The 22,715-nt window shown below is 40.6% G+C and overlaps 1 protein-coding gene across 2 annotated transcripts; it reads right to left on the bottom strand.

Moving 5' to 3' along the window:
* Nucleotides 1–8,242: 8,242 nt before the first annotated feature.
* Nucleotides 8,243–21,643, bottom strand: ankef1a (ankyrin repeat and EF-hand domain containing 1a). 2 transcript variants are annotated; one of them, XM_069515059.1, is made up of 11 exons: nucleotides 21,505–21,643; nucleotides 19,788–19,993; nucleotides 18,783–18,944; nucleotides 16,539–16,738; nucleotides 16,219–16,368; nucleotides 15,212–15,335; nucleotides 14,068–14,893; nucleotides 13,149–13,375; nucleotides 12,766–12,914; nucleotides 9,602–9,754; nucleotides 8,243–9,229 (listed from the first exon to the last, which is right to left on the bottom strand). In XM_069515059.1, exons 2-11 carry the CDS (start codon nucleotides 19,975–19,977, stop codon nucleotides 9,074–9,076), a joined length of 2,337 nt encoding a protein of 778 aa, XP_069371160.1. In that variant the 5' UTR covers nucleotides 19,978–19,993; nucleotides 21,505–21,643; the 3' UTR covers nucleotides 8,243–9,073. The 2 variants fall into 2 exon arrangements, with proteins under 2 accessions (XP_069371160.1, XP_019947092.2); XM_020091533.2 differs by lacking the exon at nucleotides 21,505–21,643 and adding an exon at nucleotides 20,789–20,928.
* Between the last annotated feature and the right edge of the window lie 1,072 nt (nucleotides 21,644–22,715).

The following is a 22,715-nucleotide window of genomic DNA, read 5'->3' as shown; positions in this document are numbered from 1 at the left end:
TCAACTCTCACCTCCTCCTCTCTTTTTCTCTCCCCCTTAACTGCTTTATTTTGCTTTTCAGTGCCTCCTCAACACGCACTAATCAAACCCCCTTGCTCGTCTCCCTCCTCTTCATCAAGTCTCACACCCCCCCAGGGACAGATCAACACTGCTTTCCCCCAGCTCCCCTACCCCTTTGATCTCGGTCTCCTGGCTCATCCTTCTCCCCCTCTGCCTTTCTTGTCAGCACTCTTTCATCCTCCTCCCTGTGTAGCTTCAGTGCGTCAGGTGCTTCTCAGTATGTGTGTGTAGGGTCATCAAGGTCAGGGTCCTGGTTGGGCAGTGTCATATTCTCAACTGCTTCGAAAATGTTCACAAACTATATGTGTCTTTGTTATGGTACATGCTCTACTCCTGTCTTCTTTTCATCATTTCTCTCAGCATGGTTCTCCATGTGTATTTACCTCAAAGAATTACGCACTAAGCTGTGTGTTTGTGTTTGTGTACATTTTCCGTGTGTGTGTGTGTGTGTGTGTGTGAGAATTGGGCTACTCACACTGCGATGTGCATGCAAATGTTTCACCTCAGCAGATCGAATGCTAGATTAGCTCCCAGTGTCTTGCACCTGCCTGTTGCTATGGAAACTGGGTATCCTCTGTGCGTCACCTGTGCCCATGTTTGGTCTGGTTTCCTGCTCCCTTCTACCAGCTTCCCTCTCGCTCTCTTCTGTCCTAATTTACTCTATGTCTCTCTCTCTCTCTGTGTGTCGTCCAAACCACGCACACTGAAACACAAACACACAAACAAACATCAACTATTGAATTCATTACCTCTACACAAAGCACAGCTCAAGATGCACATCATACACATTAACTGGATTTGAAACACATTGATCATATTGGAAAAAAACTACAGGTCACTGTCACATTCTTCAAAATGAGCTTTGGTGAACTGTTAGTTACGATTCACACAAACGTGTCATTCGTCATGAATCAGCGATGAGAAACTGTGGCTCATGCTAACAGCATAGTGATTATTCATTGTTAGCAGGGCTGCAAATAGCGACCCACATGGGCAGTGGGCGTGACCTGCTGCTAACCTTCACTGGAATCAGACAGCTCTGAAAGTAACAACTCAGTGATGAGATAACAAGAAAAAAATGACTCCCAGATCAGGTAATAGGCCAATATGGAGTATTGATCTGATATCAGTGTCTTTTTCTCTTATCAGTGTGTTGACCTATTTTGGAGGAACAGCCATTCCTCTAAAGTGAGGCTGTGACTGAGCATCAATTCTGAAATAATTAGATCTTTGGAAAATATACAAAATACACTACCATAATCATATCTGCACAGTAACCATACTAGTTAGCTTAGCACAAATGCTGTACATAATACATTTTATCAATGTACTGTATTAAAACTGTTAAATTTTGTGTTTGCTAAAATACATTTCTAAAAATGTGCTTAAACAAAAAACTACATCTTGTAAATGTTCAGAGAGGAAAGGAGTGAATGTCACTTTCAAACCCTCTGATGAAACAGCACAGATCTACCACACATGCTGAATGTGGTACATCATCATCGTTACAATACAAACACTCCACATTGAAAATGTTGGTTATGTTTGTTCATGCCGTTCAGAACAACACATCTATCAGCTCGAATTGATTTTTTTCCTCTGTGTTTTCCAAAGCCATTTTACATCTTTGATTGATACATCTGTTGCATGATGGGAACACAGTGGTTAAGGTTTAGCTTCGTCTAGGAACAAAAACAACTTAGCTAGGTTGATGGTAAATGGGTTTTGATTTAAACCATAGACTCTATATAAAAGGTGGATGACACTTCTCCCTTTACTCCCATTGTAAAGAAAAAAGATAGCTAACATATCCCGGCTACAGGTGCAACCATCTTGTGCTTTTTATATCAGTGGGAGTCAAGAGTCTGTGCAGTAGTGATGTGATGTGGAGCCACAGTATCAAGCTCCTGCTGATACACACACTTGACCAATCACACAAGTCAGTCTCAGCTGTTAATCATGATGTTGCACCCTGTTTATATAGCATCAAATAACAAAAGTGAAAACCAAATGTACCAGAAAAATGAGAACTTGAACTACCTCAAGTGACAAAACTCATCTCTGAGAAAACTGTATCATATGCTTGACTTTTTAGTTAGTGCCATGTCCCATCCCTAACATGGAGGAGACATTTTTTCTGATCGATACTGCAGCCAGCCTCCGGGAGACTGATCAACATGGTTTGGCTTCACTTTTGGAGGCTGTTCTGACATCCATCTATTTATAAAGCTTACGGTTAAAATAGTGTCTTTGTTAGGAGACCTTCATCGTCATTGTTACTAACATGTAGTTTAAGAGTGAAAAGGGAACATGGTCTCAGCCAAATAATGCAATTACTCACTGACTTTTCACTACTGTATTTTCCTGTCATAATTACAACCACCACTGAATGGCGCCATCACTTGAACAGGTTTTTTTGAGACAGTTTGATGCTATTGTTTCTCCTGGGAGGACAGTAGCAGAACAGAAGGATATATTTTATTCCATGTCAATTAATTTAGGTCAGTATATAATCTAATCCAATGGACTGGTTCAGTGAATGTCCGACTGAAAGAGTGACACCACTGATATACACACCAGCTGCTTGTTCAATTGCCTCGCTGAAAAACTCTAGAAGTTTAGAGCAATTGTGCTAAGTTAGTGTTTGGCAGACGCTGATGCAGCTAATAAGGAAGTGTGCAGGTCTTGGCTAACTGTGTGTGCAGTCTGCACACAGCAAGACTGAGACAACTCCTGAGGTTGGCAGATTAGTGTTAGGCAGCTGGGCGCCAGGTATCAGAGAGCAGAGGAAACAGAGGATGAGGACAGAAAGAGACAGTGAGACAAGCAAAGACGGACAGATGAGACTCCAGAAAGAACATCAACAGGAGAGAGAGAGAGAGAGACAGAGATGGGGTATATCAATGTGAAGGAATTGGGGGGAGGACAAAGAGCCTCCACTGCAGTGAAACAACCCTGATCAGGCTGACCCTCCTCCTCCTCCCCTTCCTCCTCTCTCCTCCCCTCTTCGATTCAGTGGTGCAGCAGCAGCATAACAAAACTCTGACAAAAAAAATCTCAGCTACAGGCTCTGCAGTGGCAGCCCAGCTTTGGGAGAACACCCTGAGTTTTCCTTTTTTTCGCCACGCCTCTTCCTCCTCATGCAAACCACTGCCACCTCTTCCTCTCCATGTCCTACATTTCAAAAATCAGGTTTCCCGTCTGACACATCTTTTCCTGCACGATACTGCCAGACATTGCAATAACTGGCCTTTTCAGAAAACACCTCTCTCCCTTGGTTTATCCCTCTGTTGTACACACCCACGTACAGACCCATGTCTTCTATTCTGTCTGACCGAGTCAGACAGGGCATCTCCCTTGACCTACAATAACCCCTATGCAGATCCTTCTCATTTTTAGTCACCTCACCTCCTCCATTGCTCACTTTAACTCTTCTTTATCCTTCACAGGCTGCCAGGGAAAAAACCCATCACCCACTGCGACTCTCATCTTACCCTGCAGCATATTTCTGTCTTTACAAGGCGTGCATGACACGATCAGTGACATATGAACACTCAGGGTGTTTGGTGTGCCATTAATTGTTTTCTCTTGGCGTTTTTCCACTTCTCCCAGCAAACTGGACGCAGCATCATTACCATGCAGTGAGAGAAAGCGGTGAGAGAAAACAGTGAGAATGATAAATGTGATGTGCAGCGCTTTAAGGGAAATAATGCTAATGAGAAACATAATCACAAGTGACAAAAACTCCTCAGACTCCTCATTAGGCCCCTCGATACTGAAGATGCAGCGCAGAAGGAAAAGCATGAAGGGTTGTTCTCTAAAATAATGTATTCATAATCAGAAGATTTACTCACCACTGCAATAAAAAATAAATGCTGATATGACAGAAAAACAATCTAGAGATTTAAACAAACCATATGATTTATACTAGCAGGTATATATCGGTCATGTGCTGATGCATGAGTGGCAGAGGGATTTCTAAAATGTGTTTTATCCTGTCACCAGATTCGTTTACATAACTTTCGTCTGTATTATTTATAGGCTTATCAGAAAGCCCTGCTGATGATTGCTTATATAACATTCATATTTTATGATTGTGTTTCCTGGTCGGAGTTTGATTAAATTTCTCTCTTGCTCAGGAGTCTGACCACTGCTGAGAGATTGGCCACTGAGGAGGCCTTAATCAACAGGGAACATGTGTGAGCGAGGGAGAAGGAAAAAGAGTCCATCTCTCTTTTCTTTTTTTTCCAGAAGGACTGAAGGACACAGTTTGGGGAGGGCGCAGATGATACTGCAGTATACTACAGAGCCAAACGCAAACGCATTTCAACTTTTTTCAAACTGTGGACGTGCTGCAGCCTGTGGGAACATTTCAATACACTGGCAGTCAATACATTTATATTTATACACAAGATTAAAGAGATTAAGACTAAAAAGAGAATCTACTGCAGTAAAAATATTTAAAAAAAGAAAAGAATAAAAAATGTTGACTCTTTTAACTCTAAATTGGTCTCCTCCAAGTCCTGGGGACAAATTTTTGCTGCTAAGTGCTCCAATATGTTACAATTTACTAGCTAACTAACTAACTAACTAACTTATCAGTCGTATGTTTACATATAAATGACACAATACAATACTGATCAACAGGTGGCAGTAAAGTGCCACATATGCCGCAATGTGCGAGTGAAGAAAGAAGTAAACATAACTTCTTTTTAACTCCACAGGGCATCTTTAAAGTTATGGGCTGAAAGACGCTAAAATGCTCAGTAGAGCCGAGGGGAACTGCAATTTCGAGAAATAATACTCTGTGATTTGTCACTCAAAGAAAAACATATATATCAGTTTTAAATAACAAATGTATTGTCTAGTGCAGCTTTAAATGATGCATAAAGAGTAAATAGAACCCATCAGGAGAGATGAAGAAAGCAGTTTTGTTTAGACTCGTCACATCTGACATCAGTCATACTTGTTTTGTCACTACAATAAAATATTATCATGCAATTGTACATTTTTCCCCTAAAACCAGGTGTCAGTTATTTTTCCCCACATCTTAATGAATCACTGAAAGCTAAGCTAAGCAGAGCAGAAACTACTGTGGTTAGTGGCACAGTGGTTAGTGATGAGCTGTATTTTAAACTTCAGTTTCTACAATTAGAGTTTGACAGATTAGGACACCCTCAGTGGAGCTAAAGTATCTCTTAAAGAAAAAAAAACATATTGCAACAGTATTTTTCTGATGCTGGAATCTGTTTTAAAGTCACATTATGAACTGTGGTTATCTGTAAACCTCTACATTGTTGTGGGTTTGATTAGTAGTGTCTCTACACAACATAGAGGTAAAGTGTAATGTCGTCTTTTACAATTTGTCTTTTGAAATTACCTTTTTATGAAGGAAGTGCAGTCAGTAAAATGCTGCAGCTGTAATCTGTCTAGTGAGATATTTATTGTGTCTGTTTTCTTGCGTCCCCTTTCTCAGGAATTGGTCTGTTTATCTGAGCCAAGACCAAATCCTCTGTTTACCACCCAGCATTATTGAGCTCACTATGAAATTCAAATCAATATCCTCATAATAAAAGTCCCAGGCTTGCAGCAAATTGGAATCTATAGCTTGGGAAGCTAAAGAGATCTATGGCACTGCCAGGGCTGCACTAATGAATGATGAATCACTGCAACACACACATGCACACACACATGCACAGGTACCAAACATTCAGAAACAAACAAAAACACACGCACAACCACATATTCTAAACCACACACATGATTCAGCCCTTTTGTCTCACATACAGTCAGTCAGGCTGGTGTGGAACTTGACTCCCTCATCAATAATGGATGTAAACCAGGAGCTGTACAAAGTGGCCATTGTTTCACTAGACACAGCATTTCTATACCACTGCTACTGTGTTTACAGTTACTGGGTCTTTTGGAAACTGAGACACGGAGAGCGCTGGATCCATCTTAGCATGAAATCACAGGAAATAGATTTCCTTTACATCAGATTTTCTGAATATATGATGCCACCTAACCTTTTAGAATGTGGACACGTATTTAATGTCCTGAATTAAGGTAATCTCATTAAAAATGCAAAACTTTACACTTGCATGGTTATCTAGGAAACATACTGTAATATGGGAATTTATATTATGACCATTACACTGTATATAATATATATATATAGTCTGTCAAACTTAGTTTATTAATCAACTGCGAGGCATGACTAGTTGAATAATCCTTTCCTAATCTTTTTTTTGTCTCTCTGGTTGCAGTTTATTACATCAGAAGATTTGCTGCTTTTCTTTGTCCAACATGAAAGTTAAGTAAACTAAGACATCTGATGTTGCCTATTCCTTTGACATTTTAGAGGACAGACAGAGATGATTCACAGGGAAAAAATGGCAGATTAATCAAAGAAATGAATAATTCCTTGCACCTATAATCTGCATGAACAAACCCTAACCCTCTGCAGGCAGAAAACGACAGTGCATCTGTGGGTACCTCAGCAAATGTCCACAGTGTCTCAATGTGTACACTTGCTTGCATAAAGTATGCAATTATTGGATTATATGCATGTGTGAGCACATCTGTTACTGTGCATGCATATTTAATGTGAGTAATAATATAACAGATAGTAATAATATCACACCATAATGTGGTAAAAAGAGATAATATAATCTGCGTGTGCTTGTGTGTGTTTGTGTGTTTGTTTGTGTCCCTGTGGGTTGTTTTGGGAAGTCAAGGGTTGGAGTCCTGAGTGCTGAGTAAGCGGTGCAGGTCCAGAGCTGGGAGACTGCAGTGCTGCTGGCAACAACACACACTGATTTTAGCTCAGACTGATACTCAGCAGAGAGGGGGGAGGAGAGGAGGAAAAGACAACACACCTGCACTCCCGATAACGCAGACAAATATAACAAGAACTGCGATGTTGTCGCACAGAAGAGCTAAAATAACATCAACTTCATACACATGCAGAGAGGTAAAACACACACACACACACACACACACACACACACACACACACACCTGTCTTCGTTGCTGATTCTTTAACAATACAATCTGACTAAAATAAGGATTAAGATGTGTAAAAACATCCACATATATCTCTCCATAATATGTTCATGCTCGTACAACAGCAATACACCCAGCACCACACACACAAGAGCACACATACTGCATGACCATATAAGCCCGAGCCCACGCCCTGACAGACACACTGCGTCACGGCCCACAATCAGAGCCAGCAGCCTTGTTTACTCCCTCTAACCTGTGCGCCCACTGATTGTGCTAGAAAAGCCCTCATCTTCTCCTCCCGCCCACTCCCTCACTTCCCCTCTCTCATTCCTCCGTCGTGCCCCCTCCCCATCCCCTACTCATCCACCCCTTCCCTTCCCTCCCCCCAACCTCCACCTCTTCTATCGTTGTGTCCTTTCGCCTCCCCTTCCCCTGGCTGTCAGTGGTCCCCCCCCCCGATATACCTTGCCTCATTATGAATGGCTCTACTGGGCTTTCAGGAAGATTATTCACTCGCTGTCTCCGATTCTCCTCTTGTATATCATCACATTCAGTCTGTGAATCCCTCTGCTTTCAATCCTCTCTCCTTCCTCGCTGTCATCACTCTCATCCACTGCCTCTCTCTCCTCTCACATCCTTGTCATCAATGGTATTGTGTGTATGTATATTTAAATAATCCAGGCCTTGTGTTATGGACCTCAAGGATGCAACCCCCCCTCCATCACCCAGCCCTTTTTGCCCATATATTTGATTATATAACTGAGTCACCATGGACCTTGAGGACACTGCAATCTAATTTTATCTGGTGATATTGAGTGCTGGCGATGATGGGAGTTTGTGCATCAGTGCAACGTTTAACACAGAAACTCAGATGATTCCTGATATGTACATCATCAACTCTAAAAATGACCCAAAAGCTGGCAGCTTCTCAGTCAGACTTATCAGGGAGGGTTAAAGACTAATGAAATACTAATGCAGGTTTGAAAGCAGCTCAGTAGCTAAAATAAGAACAATAAACACACATGGCTGCCATTTTGATATCTTTCTGTGCTAGAAACACAAGAGCTCCCACCAAGTTTTCTGTCCTCCCAGATTATTAAACAACCAAACCCCTGCATTGATAACTTTGCCAAACAGCGCCCCACACTGGCTTCTACATAGAACTGCAAACGGCTTGATGGGCATGATACGTTTTATTTTCAGTCAGTGCCAGCAACATGGAGGATGAGCAGTAGTGAAATCAAATACCACAACATGAAGGAGGCAGAGTGTTTCATAGAGTCCCTGGCTGTGTATACAGAGAGAGTTAATCCAATATTAATATAAAGAATGTGCAAAGAAAGAAAGGCTCGTCTAACCGAGCCTATTAACTGCTTGGGTCATTTGATAAAGTGTAATGTGATTAATGTCTTACTTAAGTTGCCCTATGAGGATATTGAACTTACATAGACAGGAAAATGGTTCTGGATTTGAACCAGGCTGAAAGCAGTGCACGTACAGTTACCACATACTCTGTATTCATTCAAATATTTATACCCACTTCAAGTGTTCCACTGTTTTGACAAATATATATCTGCTGAGTTTTTACAGTGTTTGACATTTATGAGTCCATAAGTCCACACTGAACATTGTGGATATACACTACAGGATGGTGTGTGTATGTAAGATGTTATATTTGTGAACTGATTATTGACATTTTATTAGTGGGATGATGACTTTGCCATTTGATCATTAATAAAAGCAGATTCTATCTAAGATTCAGTGGCCTAATGATACTATACATGTGCTGAATAACGTTTGATATCAATTTCTGATACAACAAGAACTAAAAAGAGGTGTTCAGTAACATATATCGTCCAACTATTTTGATTAAAGCAGCTGAAATGTGAATATGATTAATCCCAAATAGGTTTAAATGTCTTTATCTGTTGCAGGTGGCCCACTAGCTCAGGTAACAGTGGGATTCCAAAATGTCTGAGTGTCTTCTTTCTAACCTACTTCCTGTCTATTCCGTGGTTTTCACGTGCTCCAGCGTCGTCTTCTGGATGTTGTTGGTGAACGGCATCATGAAGTCGTCAAAGTCCACCTCCAGGGCCAAGATCTCCTTCCGTCTCTCTATCTTCGACATCAGCTGGCTGGTGGTGGGCGGCTTCCCCCAAACCTGAGACACAAAAACACAGACTGTAAAAAATAGAACTCTGTGCAGTTACTCTGCGGGTTGGTTACAGCTTTGAACTGATGTGCACTGCTGGGAAAAACTGGAGAAGACTTCTAGAAATACAAATGCCCTTCTACCTACCTACCTTCTACCTACTGTGGTGTTCAGGTAAACTTGTCAAATTCAAAGTAAACTGTAAATTATCTCCTCTGAATTGGAAACTTTAAAATGAGTTAGTTAAAAATACTTGGCTGTGTAATCAATGTAAATACTAAGGCCTCAAAACATTTGATGACAGTGACCCTCCTCCACAGGAAAACATCAACTTCATTAAAAAGTAATTATGCAGTGTGCAATGATGGTGGTGAGGTCTACCGTTTTTGGCACAAAGGTGATACCCATAGTGTTGGTTTTCCCTGCAGTGATCCTGGCGTTCTGCAGGATGACGCTCTCTGAATCTTTCGGGGACGTCTTCCCTGCTGTTGCAGTCAAGGACTCTGAGTGCACTGCACCTTCTGCTGCAAGGCCCTGAACGGTACACAAAGTTGTTTTAAAAGATTTAAAAGATGATAAAAGAAAGAAGGGGGGGTTACACAACAAGGCTAAAATAGTTTAGCTGCAACAAGTTGGAATAAGACACACTGTAAAGGGTTAATATTGTAGTTGCAGGAGCAATCACCTCAGTGTTGTGTCGGTGAGGACAGATGAGCATGGATTTAAGGTTTCCAATCCAGTATTTCATTGGTTTCAGTTGGAAAGGTTTATTGGTCATGTACACAGTTCAGACTTGAAAGGATGGCCTCTACCATGCAGTCAGCCAGGGATCTTTGTTCAGAAAGGAGTGAGCCAGGTGAGCTAGCTTCCTATATAACTTCTGGGGGTGGAGCCACAGGAGGAAGTAGTAGACCAGGTAAGGAGAGGAGGAGGAAGTAGCAGGAGATTTTCCACACACACACACATCACCAAAATGTAGGTGTACATTTTGTCACTTTGAAGAATAAAACTGTCTAATTTCAGATGTTTCAATAAATCTTATTGACATTGAGGATGGAAAGAGAATCAGTTACACAGAAGACATAAAGCTTCTTTATAGTACTGTTAATTATTTAACTATGAAAAACACTGAACATAGACAAACATGCACCAACTGGGGAAAACATGAAAGGATATATATTTAAGCTTTTCAGCTTTTCTTTATGTTAAAGCTCTGTAAAGTTAAAAAGCCCCAAGTCCACAGTAAAGTGGGCTCCACAGTAAAGTGGGCTCCTCTTCTCCACAGACAACACTGCTCCTGAAGCTCCTGAAACAACCTGTCAGAGCTAAAACCAACCGTTTCAGACAGAGGTGGAAAAAAGGAGCCACAGCAAAAGACAGTCTGAGGAAATGATGGGTTCTCTGAACATTAGAGCATTTAAACCTTATTAGGTACTCACCCAATTTATAATCATGAACCTAAATATGAGCATAATATGTCTCTTTTTTTTTCAGATACTTGACCATCAATCAAGTGAGTCTAAAGAAACACTCATTAGGGAATAATCAACAAAACATGAAACAACATATTAAAACTTTGGATAAAAACAAAACCTTTTTAAAATCAATTACTCCCTCTCTTACACACAATATAAAGCTCTTAAATTACACACAAATGGAAGCTACTAAGGACTTTAGTTGGTGATAGCTATTCCTTTCTTTGCCTGCAGATGTTGGATATGAACAGATGTTTCTGCATTTTAATAGGCTGCAGCTGGGTCTCTGGTATCAGGTTAAAGTAGAAGTGAAGCTCTCGTGTTTCTGGGGTTGGATGATATGAACTAGCTCTGGTTTCCAGTGCTTTGCCTGAACACCACTGTGTCCTTGCTGCAGCCTTGTCTTGCTTTGCAATCATTTAGTTTGAAATACAGTACTAGTATACTTACACTAAGGTAACCCAGCTCTGAGATGATCTATTATCTGCTTCCAGTGGGAAGGTCATTACACTGTAGATGGCAGAGCATTGAACTGACTGATGTCTTAATCAATTATGATAAGAGATCAGTCAAATATATGAGGTTCAAATTTTGGATTCAATGTAACAACTGACTCAATCAAAATCCAATTTTCCTAAATAGACATAAATCTTGTCCCAATCTCTCAATTAAAGTTTTTCTTATTTTAAATTATTTTGTTCACAAGTTTATTGAATGTGATTGATACCAGTTATTCCATTAGTTTAAACAGGCGAACACATACCCAGAGATGTTACAGAGATCCATTGTGTGCTCTTGTTAGTTTGAATATTTAATACCTGCATATTGCCTTTAGTGCGAGAGTACTGCAAATTGTCTCAGGGTAACAGGTTCAATGCCATGAGTGAGTCTAACATTCATCAGAAAGCATTTGGACTTGAAGGTGGATGTATTATTTACACTGACGGACTAACTAATGAGTCACAGTGGATGGAAATTTAATAGGCTTATCACTATCTTGTATTGGTGAGGGAATTCCTGCAGTTCTGCTGAGGAATATTGTCATTTAGTTTGACATTAGCAGAAAACAGAGGCACTTCCTGTCAATGAGAGGGTAGACAGCTCCATTTTATACCTGTGAGCAATTTATTCTGCTGCATAGACTCTTTCTTGCCCCCTAAAACTGCTGCTCGCAACTGTATTGAGCTATGAATATCCCTGATGAATTTGTGCCACAGCACCACCTGCGACTTTCAGGGCTTTAATGACAAAATCAATAGGTTTCGTTTGATTGTGGCCTGATTAGTGGAAATGTAAATTGTAACTTCAGAATGGTCTAGTTGTAACATAACACATCTGGTCTAATTTGCTTACAAGTCGGTGTCTTACAGTCAGCAGATCTCTTTACAGGCTTGGGTTTCTCATGATGAAAAGAGGCCACAGTTCACAGGGTGAGATTGTGCTTCCAGTCAAATGTTGGTTAAAGTGTAACTTAACTGTTTTGCCTGAAGGGCCTCTCCCTTAAAAAATGTCTTTAGAGCACAGTGCTACACATAAACACACACACGCCATCAACATACCAATTAGCTTGCTGAAGCTAAGTTGTCCAACTATGAGTAGCGACTGCAGTAGCACTCTTTTCAACAGAAATGTCTTAGGTAGAAGAAGCTTCTCGCCTAGGGAAGTTCCTTAAGGTCAAGACCATGGCTGCACCAACCATTGGCACAGGAGGCTCAAGATGTTTTGAAACACTAGGTGGCGTTATGAGCCATGTTCAAATCATAAATGTAGATTTATTTTATTTTATAAATTTGGTAAATGTGATATCAACAGTAGCAATCATTTGTTTCTTCAAAGAAATTAGTACAAGTCATTTAATTTAGTGTGTAAAGTATCACTTTCACATTATTTAATTTATTGTTGGAAATGTATGGAATACATGTCCAGTGGTAGTGAAAGAAAGAACAGAAATTACCTTTTATTTTGCACACATAGAGTGCACAAAGAAATAAAACAGAGTGTGAAGTCAGAAATGTTTAATATGTTTGTAGCCGGCTGGTTAAAAAGATTTGAATGCCGTTACTTGGGTACCTTTTCTTTGGCAGATTTAACTTTTGGAGCTTTGCCACCTTTTCCCTTCGCTGCCTCCTTTGATATAGGCAGAGAATCCATCTTTTCTTTGACCAACTCAATTATCCTGAAGTCTCCAAAAGCTCCTGCAATGTCAAGGCAGTTTTCTTCTATGGAGAAATAAAAAGCAGAAAGTCAAATAACAGCAGAAATCACAGTGTTAACACTGAAAGAGGAACAGCTTGTTACAGTAGCTATAGATTTTTTGTTGTTAAATTTGCTTCAAATGACAGTACACAAATATTCAGTTATATTTCCATATACACATAAAAACATACATAAAATGGTTTTAATATTAATATTTTTCGAATTAACTTTGATTTATTTTGGATGTTCAGACAAACCTTTCTTGTTCTTCGCAGTAACACTGGCACCCGCCTTGATGAGGAAGTCCACAGTGGAGAGTTGAGAGCCCTGGATGGCCATCATGAGCGGTGTGCTTCCATTGAACGTTTGAGCATCTATGGCGGCCCCAGCCTCCACCAAAAGCTCAACAAGTTCCACTTGACCAGCTTGAGCCGCTTGGTGGAGGGGCATCGAGGAGAACTGGTCACCCATGTTGACATCTGCCCTGTAGATGAAACAGTTCACAGAAGGTAAGTTGATAGCCTTTAAGTTCGATTTTTCTTAAACAGCATTTACCTTGCACATGAAATGATTTTCAAATGCCAAATATTACATATTCAGGTGTCCCTGAAAACACCACATATCCAATTGACTTTAAACTTTCTGAAAACGTATTTTATATAGTGCAAAGAAATAAACAGAAACTAAGGCTGGAACTAAATCTAAACACTTTTTGGAAACTTACTTGGGTGTGGCAATAATCCAGACATTTGCAGTTGACTATTAAAGAAATATTTTATCCTCTGTGTTTTTGTGCATACGGTGGAGTATTCAGGTAACTTAAAGGAAAAAAACCTGAGATTGAGACTGAACAATAACGTTTGAAATTTATGAGATAGTGGGGCTATCGTTCGTTACATCTGCATGCTTTTCAAAAGGATTTCATAGTTTTCTCAAGAAAACATGACATTGGTAATCAAGATCTTGAATCCAAAAGGAGAGAAAAGAGTTCTCCTTGCTGCCTATTACCTCATAATATTATGACTTTTTATGATTTACATATAAATTCATATTGTTGTTCACCAGTTTTAAATAATTCTGATCATCTTCACAAGTGTAACTAAAAAGCATTTCCACAAAATGTGGAATCTGTTTCCAAAACAAGAAAGGAAAGAAATCACAATTTGTTTTCCTTACCCCTGGCTGAGAAGATACTGAGCCACCTCATAGTTGCCAGTGATGCAAGCCACACTCAGCGGAGTTTTGTAATATTGATCTTGAACATCCACAGGAACCCCCTGACTGAAAGCCAGGTCCAACGACTCCAGATCTACACTTTTCACAGAACTGTTGATATTCACATAGGTCTTCTCTGGCTTCTCCATGTACCATCCGGAGTCGTTCACTATGGGATGTTCTGGTGGGTGATCCCGGTCGAATCTGCAGATGTCTGACAAGTTGTGGTACGTCTCAATCATGAAGGGAGGTGGGCCTCCATCCTCTTGCCGAGGCATGAGTTCCGTTGTGAGGGTGCAAATGGGCATTGGGATGACCAATTTACCCTTCTTCTTCTTCCCCCCTTTTCCTTTCTTCCCCCCCTTTTTCTTTTTAGGCAAATAGGAGGAGTGGAGGTAAGGTTTCTTGATGTACTTGACACCTTTGATGAAATCACTAATGTTGATACTGCCCACTTTTTCCTTGTCATGTGCTGAAATGACTTTTTGGAGCTGCTCTGGTTCAGCTGGAGCTTTGAGTTCCTCTAACACAGAAACAAACTTCTTTGTGGGAACTGTATCTGAGTTGCTCCCGAAGGCTTGACATAACTCGGTCTCATTCTCATGAGACCAGTCATGGAGGTTAAGGGCCCAGAGGTCTGACATGAGGCTGTCCTCGCTGGACTTGTTGCCTTTCCCCTGTTGCTTCTCAGCTTTCCTCAGCTCCTTGGCCGCTGCTTTGGAGCCAGCGTCTTTGGCAATCTGACGCGGCAGGACACCGTCCTGGTCTTTTAGCTTGGGGTTACAACCTGAACACAAAGCACCGTTTTATGAAAAATATAAACATAAGGTTGAATTACCTAATTTAATTTGGGAATGTGCTTGCAGCTGCATATTCTGCCTTTTTATTTAACTTAATTTCCTGACTCTACTTGTATCACAACAGAGCTATAAGTTTACAACATACAAACACAAACAGAGACCAGTATTGGGCCTGTGTTGTTCTAATGATGGCACTCCTTCAGGGATTAGGAGTAAAAGTAAGAGATCTTAAAAAAAAAACAAGGAGCTGAAATGCAATGCATTGACATCAGGATGCCTGTTACTGTTCAGCTCTCTCACTGCACCTCTCTGTGCCAGGAACTTGCAGCAGTTAGCGTTGCCTGTGGCAGCAGCGTAGTGTAGGGCCGTGCAGTTGTCCATGTTAATCACGCCCATGTCTGCTGAGTATGCAGAGAGCGCCTGAATCACCTGGGAGGCACAAAACAGAGACACAGATAAATAATGTAAAATATTTTCCACACTGAAAGTAATTGAATCTGGACTTTGAAAATCAAAAAACCTAAAGCAACACAAGGTTGGTTTTTACCTTAGAATAACAGCTTCTAAATCATTTTGATGGTACACACTTATAATTGGGGAAATGACATGTCTATTAGGGCACCGCAGCGCTCCCTGGTAACCTGAAACTTCTCTGAAACAACTCTGGTGTGCTGTGCTGGAACATGAAGACGTGCTTTACGGGGAACGTCACACAACAACAACCAGAACCGGAGCCAGCAGTAAGCTACAGACTATGTTTTCATGCTAAGTGTAGACATCAAGGGGACATTGTCGGCGAAAACGAAAAAGAGGAAAAGAGAACGTGAGCGAGTAAGAAACTGAACAAGAGTGAATATCGCAGAATATTTCACTCGTTAGCGAGTGCTAAAAGAGGCTAATGGATGCATGTCAGATAACGAGCTGGGGTTGTTGTTATTGGATAAGTAAGTCTTGTAACTTTTGCTTGTTTGCTATGTTATGTGTAAGTGTAAGTGAAGTTGTCAACTAGTTTATCATCAGAGCCAGGTAAACACATTTGTTTCTCCTTCGTCTGCTTGTCACAAAATGCCTGTTTATGCGGGGAAGCTCGGACCCCAACTTATAATAGTGAATTCCACTTCCCACCTGTATGGGGAACCCGAGCATTTGCGAGAGTGATTCCTGCATTATGTCGCTTTATTGCAAATCATTTATAAATATTGTATATTGTTCTGTGGAATGCTCAGGATAAAAAAAATTCTGACTGGACAATTCTTTTTTAGACCAGTTAATTAATTAGAACTAAAAAAGCATATAAAAACAGATAATGCACCTCAAAAAAGGCCCCCTTTGCAGCGTAGTGCGCTGCTGTGAAACGATTCAGGTCCATGGTGTTTGGGTTTCCCCCTTTCTTGAGAATGGCTTTCACAAGCGGCAGCGAGCCTGCCTGTGCTGCCTCCATCAATGCTGTGACACCGGTGTTCTGAGGAGAGGAAAGGAGGTGAGAGGAGAGAAGGGAGGAGTAGAGTCAAAGGCTCAACAAACAGGATCAAAGCACACATCACAGTATGTTGTGTAAAGGATAAGCTGTCTGTTTCCACATGTATTTAGAGTTCCCATAATCCCTTGCTGTCATCTCAACAATCAAACAACCTGGTTTGTTGCATTGGGGTCTGCCCCGCCATCCAGCATGGCGAGACACATGGGGGTGCACTCCTGAGCTTTTTCACACATCTGCTGGAAGACGTGAATCCCCTGGGCTGACACATTGTTGGGGTCTGCCTGGCACTTCAGCGCCATCTGCAGGCAGTAAGTGTGGCGCTTTGTGGGGTACATACAGTAGAACAGGACACCTAAAATGAGAGTTAAAGAAACAGGGGACATAGAGAGAGTCAACACTAACACATACTATACACACTGGACATATCTCTGTCTCCTCCCTTGTTTCTTATTTGTTACAGCTATCCACTTTTGAATAAAGCCAATATCTACATTTAAATCATTACCTCTGCCAAGAATGTTGTGTTTTATTTTTGTACAGAAACCAGCTCTAAATCATTATGATAACCTGGGGTTGTATACAGAACCTAGAGAAAACCACTCCTTCGATATGGAGACTGCAGCTGTAAGACTAGTTATCAAGAACTTGGGGCCTGATTGGCCAGTCTAGGCCTATACCTGATGAGCACAAATGGGTTATTAGGACCAGAAGGTAGCTCTTGTCTGGACAATTAACCCTAAAGTTCTACATATCTTTTTTTCCAGCTTATGTAGGTTAATGCCAAGGAATCTGTAATTGGCCATGAAGGAAAGACGCCCATGCTCTGATCTGTCAGGGTTTTAAGGGCCTTGCTCTGTGGCAGTGAGGGAGCGACAAGTGCTGCTTTTTTCAGTTTCCCCACCCACTGTAATCACAAGGTGTAAATCAAACTAGAGTCAGAAGTGTCACTCCAACACCAAGGATAACACAAGCAAGAGTGTGACTCCTGACACTCAGCTAACAGGGGTAGAGGCTTGGCTCTGAGTGTTGAGACTGGGCCGAAGTCCTTTGAGAGAACAGGAGGATATCGGGTTACTCAGCGTGTTACACAGGAGTGGTTCACTGTAATTATGTGTACTCACACGCCCCGACACACATGCACGCAGGTACACACAATAGCATAGCATCCAGTGCACTTTATAAAACCATGTACCCCTGCATGTCAGCACACATGCAAAGACTTTTCTTTGTTCCCCTGTCCCTTTCTCAAACACTCGCTCTCACAACATTTACAGTAATTGAGTCCCTGGACACACTGTAATTGGGATTATCAGAATTGTTTTAAAAAGGTTGAAATGGGCTCTCTGATTGGAGCTGTATGGGATACCACCTCCTCATCAATATCTAAACAGGAGCACCATGCATTTTCATGAGCTGTAAGACAAGGCTGTGCATTCAAGAAGAGAACCTGCAACTCTAACTTAGTGGAAGTGAATCTGTACCAAGGCCTTTCATTATTAATGCTGTATAACTTATGAACCATATACATTACAAGTGAAGTCCTGTATATTATATAAGAGTTTTACTTCCACTATTAATCAAAAATATAAAACAGGGCAGTTGTCTGGTGTGCATCAGGAATGTCAATTCAGTTTGACAAATCTTAACCCTGAATTTTCATCCACATTTCAACTTCCCTTTAGATAGTTTGCTTCCTTTATGTCAACTAACTAGCTAAAGATGAACTGCCTGATCACTTAGACTATACATGCAAACTTCTGCTTAGTTTGTAAAAGTTACTGCCGCAGGTGAAGCCCCCCCTCCCGTGTGCCTCACCTTTCTTGTAATTTGTTTGCCTACATGCTAAGCAGGATGTGTTGTCGACTGAGCAAGATTGACTCCAGCTGCTGGAGGTGTGACCCGACCTTGTTCCTGCTTCCTGCCTACATTTTTCAGGCTCCTTAAAAATAAATAATTTGTTTTCATAGAAAACATCTGGTTTTAAGTTGCTTCCCTTTCCCCCTAATAAGCTATTATTTCAACGACACAAACCTACTGTGCACTTACATTTCCTCTCTACTTCTACTGTACTCTTCTGGATGTGTTCACATCTTCATGAAACCCAATCTGCAGTTTTCTATATATGTATCTATATATATTTTGAAGAGTTAAATATTCTTTCCAATAATTTAAGCAATAGTAGATACTGTATGAGTGTCCCAGCATCTCTTCCAGGATCTCAGTCTTTCGGCACAGTCAATGTTTAAGTGACACACATCTTTGGGGGGGGGGGGCCTGTATATGTGACCAGGCCGCTAATGATACTCAAGTACTCTGCTCTCCCCAGGTATCTTCTTCTTCTCAAACCCACCTTCAGCACATGCAAATGACAAATGACAATGCCTCTTACTGCTCACCTCTGCTCTCAGCATCTTGGAGCTTCAGATCAGCGTTGCTTTGTATTAACAGCCCCACTATGGCATGATTGCCCCGCTCAGCAGCTAACATGACTGGAGTGCGGCCCTTCTTGTCCTGGATGTTGGGGTCTGCTCCCAGAGACAGGAGGAAACTGACCAGGTCTGTGAGAAGAGGAGGCCAACAATCATAAAAAAGAATGGACTTTTAAACATTACATTTTAGATTCTGATACACTCTATGAACTGGTTGATTATTGACATTAAATTAAAAGTAACAGACTATATATAAAGATTGATGACATGACAAAAGTGAAGCTAAACTGTCTTGATCGCTCCCTTGTGGCTGGTTGCATTATAAGACATAAACCCTGCTTCCTCTGTGCTAGCGGATGGTACATGGACCCAACTAAAAGCACCTATATCAAGTCAACGTCAGACTCAGGCTCCAAATGTGCAAGATGGCATTGTTTGAATGTGCAAGGAAGTGGAGAGGCATCGTCCATCTTTATATACTACAGTCTATGGTAATGACAAACACATTTGGCAGGATTGTTATCATTGTCTTTAATTTAACTATATCCCTTTTTAACCTAATGCACTACACTCTTATCACCCACCGACAGAAAGCACCAATAGATGATATTAAGGTATAGTTTTCTAGAAATGTAAGGAAATTCCTCACATTTTCTTTAAATCTATGAGCTACAACACATCTTTCTGGACATTGTTTAAAAAGTCATGTAAACTAAGGGTTTGAGAGCTGTTAACGTCATTAACCCAATATCGATAATCAAAGTGTTCATGTAATAAAAAATCACAATGATTCTTTCAAGCATCTGCTTCAGTGTTGACCTCTAACAAATGTGAACTTGAGTTTGAAAATGATCAAATTTCTACCCAGCAACTCAAACCCAGCACAGAGTAGAACCACAGAAGCATTACATGACCATACTACATATATTAATATATTGTGTAAACAGACAGAGCAAGGAAGAGGCCCATCACCCTTATTGTTGGCTGAAACTGCCACATGAAGCACCCCCGTGCCATCCTGTGGCTCAGTGAGATTGATGAGGTTTTCCACCCCGAGGTTCACCATCTTCTTTATCTTCTCCGTATCGCCCTCATGGACACGCTGCAGCAGGATGTAGATCTGGAGGACCTGCAGGCGATCTTCTGCGACCCTGCCACTCATTGTAGGAACAGAGATTCTGGTGGAAACGAAAACAGAGGGAGATATAACGTCTTGACACATATGCAGATATTTATACAGTTTAAATATCGCAGGAAGCAAAGGTGGAGACAACTGTGTAGCTTCCACCAAGGAAGTTCTGTTTTAATCTGAGTTTGTTTGTTTGTCAGAAAGATACATTTAAAGTTCACTTTCTTTAAAATTGGGAATGATGAATGTGTGCAATTTGGTATAGTTCCAAATTAAAATGGAGATTTAATTTTATTAAATTTAAACACAGTTTGATAAGGAGTACTGCTGGGCCTTGGTGGAGGTATACAGTCTAATCAGTGCCATTATAGTTTAAAGTAAACTAAGGTACATTAGTTAAACGTTAGTATAGTTAAAATCACTCGATGATGTCAGATCATCACAGAATACAGACACTGAGTCAAATAATAACATGAGTAGTGTTTGGGGCCATTACAGAGACCACTCATTGTAATATAACCTGCTTTAATGTTAAAGGTGAGCTGAATACCCCTCATCTCACTCTGCTAGCAGGTAGCCTTAAGTTATCATAAAAACTCATACATGTTTAGTTTGTCCAATTTGGGCTATTGAAAAATAATGGTGGCCTCCGTAGAGAGGACCTGCTCCTGATGTAAATGTAGTCTTTAAATATAAAGGGCCCATTCTAGGGTAAAAAAAAAACCAATATGTACAATTTAGATGAAACACACAAAAGAAAACAAAATTAGGATTATTTTATATTAAATTCTTGTCAATGGATCCCTTTTACCTGAATCTTACACACTGGACCTTTAACACTAACCTTTAACCTTTCACTTTGTATGAGCCGGAGCCAGGATACACAGTAGAGACAAGCTGACAATGCTAGTAGAGGCCCTTCCAGTGTCAACAGAAACTGCCCAGTGGCAGGTTATTCTGGCATATGTAAAGGCAGCCTATGTTGCCACACTGTTTAAAGGCAGGTGCCTTTGATCTCACACGTGTTTGGGGCCACACTGTGCGAGAGCAACTAAAGCTTGTTCAATGAGCTGTATACTAGCTTAGCTGCCTTCAAACAGCTGTGCCTCAAATCGCGGAAGCTGCTTTTACAAATCAGTGGCAGCTTCTGTTGCCACCGGAAGTGCCTCTACGACCTGCCACGATCTGAGCGTGCTGTCGCTCAGGAAACAAAACTCAGCACCATGGCAACGGAACGCCTGAAAATCCCGGGAAGGACCTTTGGTGTCTGGTGCTGCTTTCAAGTTCCCGGTCATGATCTCGGTAATACGAAGATTACAATAACAAACGCAACGAAAGCAAAGGAAAGATAAGTAAAAGTGAGATTTAACTGAAAAACAACAAAAGTAAAAAACTGAATAATAATGAAAGTGAGATTAAACTGAAAACCAACGAGAGTGAAATTAAACTGAATAATAACAAACGTTAATTGAAACTGAATAATTCTAAAAGTGATATTAAACTGAATATTAACTAAAGTAATTTATACTCAATAAAAGTGAGATTAAAGGGATAGCTCACCTAATAGTGACAAATCCCTGATTATCTTCACACCACTATGCCAATGGAGGGTGGGTGAAGAGCTTGAATCCACAAAACACTGGTAAACAGTGTAGCAGCCGAATCCAATGCAACAGAAATAATTAGTGATCTATTCTTCAGACGTAGAAAAACTACAGAAAACAACCTAACATGCCTCCACCCTGCTCGTGTGGTGTCATACGATTGTCCGGAATCTCCAACATTCAAATTCGATTCGAATCAGCGTCATTTACACCATGTTTTCAACACAGACTGGTTTTAAACCTGTGTCCACTGATGTCCTCTGACGAGGTGCATTCAGGGACCGTCGGTAATGCTAACTTCACCCACCCCTCCAGCTGCATAGTGGCTAGTAGATTATTAATTAATTTTCATTTCTGGGTGAACAATCCCTTCAAACTGAATAACAACAAAAGTCCACTTAAACTAGATAATAATAAAAGTAAAATTAAACTGAAAAAGTATGAAAGTGACATTAAACTTAATAATAACAGAAGTAAACTTAAACTGAATAATGATAAAATGATGGGCCACCCTGCTACACTTTGTCCAGTGAACATCAAATTTCAGCTGCATTAAGGTGTGAGAGAGCAGCTACTACTGTTGTCCAGTTCATTATCATTCTGACAACGCAGAGCAGTTTTTTTTCTTCAGTCTTTATTTAGACCTTTATTAGCTTCCATAAAGTATGTGCTTGTCTTAATGAAATCAGTTGCCCATTATGTGGTGTACGCTTGTTTACGAATAAGTCAGCGTTGCACATTTACAAAATGCTGAGGCCCCAAGGAGTGGATAACAGCATTATTTATTGTTACAGGGCAGCTAATGAATGTGTTGTTTATTATGGTTCAATAACCTGTCCTCATATCACAACATTAAAAAAACCTGCAAAAACAATTGCTACTGCCCCATCTTCTTTCCAGGAGGCAGCCAGGAAGCAGGGCCTTAAATTCACCAGTGACCCAAATCACATCTTTCACAAGATCCTTGGTTCAGGATACCAAACTGTAAATTGAATAATTTCCCGTAGTTCATCTGTCAAGAAAACTACAAAACAGCAGGAGATCAAAGTCATGGCTTTTTCTTTGGATGCATGTAGGATATCCTGGTGTGGAGCATTTTAACTAATTCTAACATTATAGCTTTTGTTTGAAGGAATGATACATGCTAACTTTGATTAATGACAGTAT

This window comes from Paralichthys olivaceus, chromosome 19 (genome assembly GCF_024713975.1).
Source record: "Paralichthys olivaceus isolate ysfri-2021 chromosome 19, ASM2471397v2, whole genome shotgun sequence".
Lineage (NCBI taxonomy): Eukaryota > Metazoa > Chordata > Actinopteri > Pleuronectiformes > Paralichthyidae > Paralichthys > Paralichthys olivaceus.
Note: the sequence above shows the minus strand (reverse complement) of the source record. Positions and strands in the feature narration are given on the sequence as shown.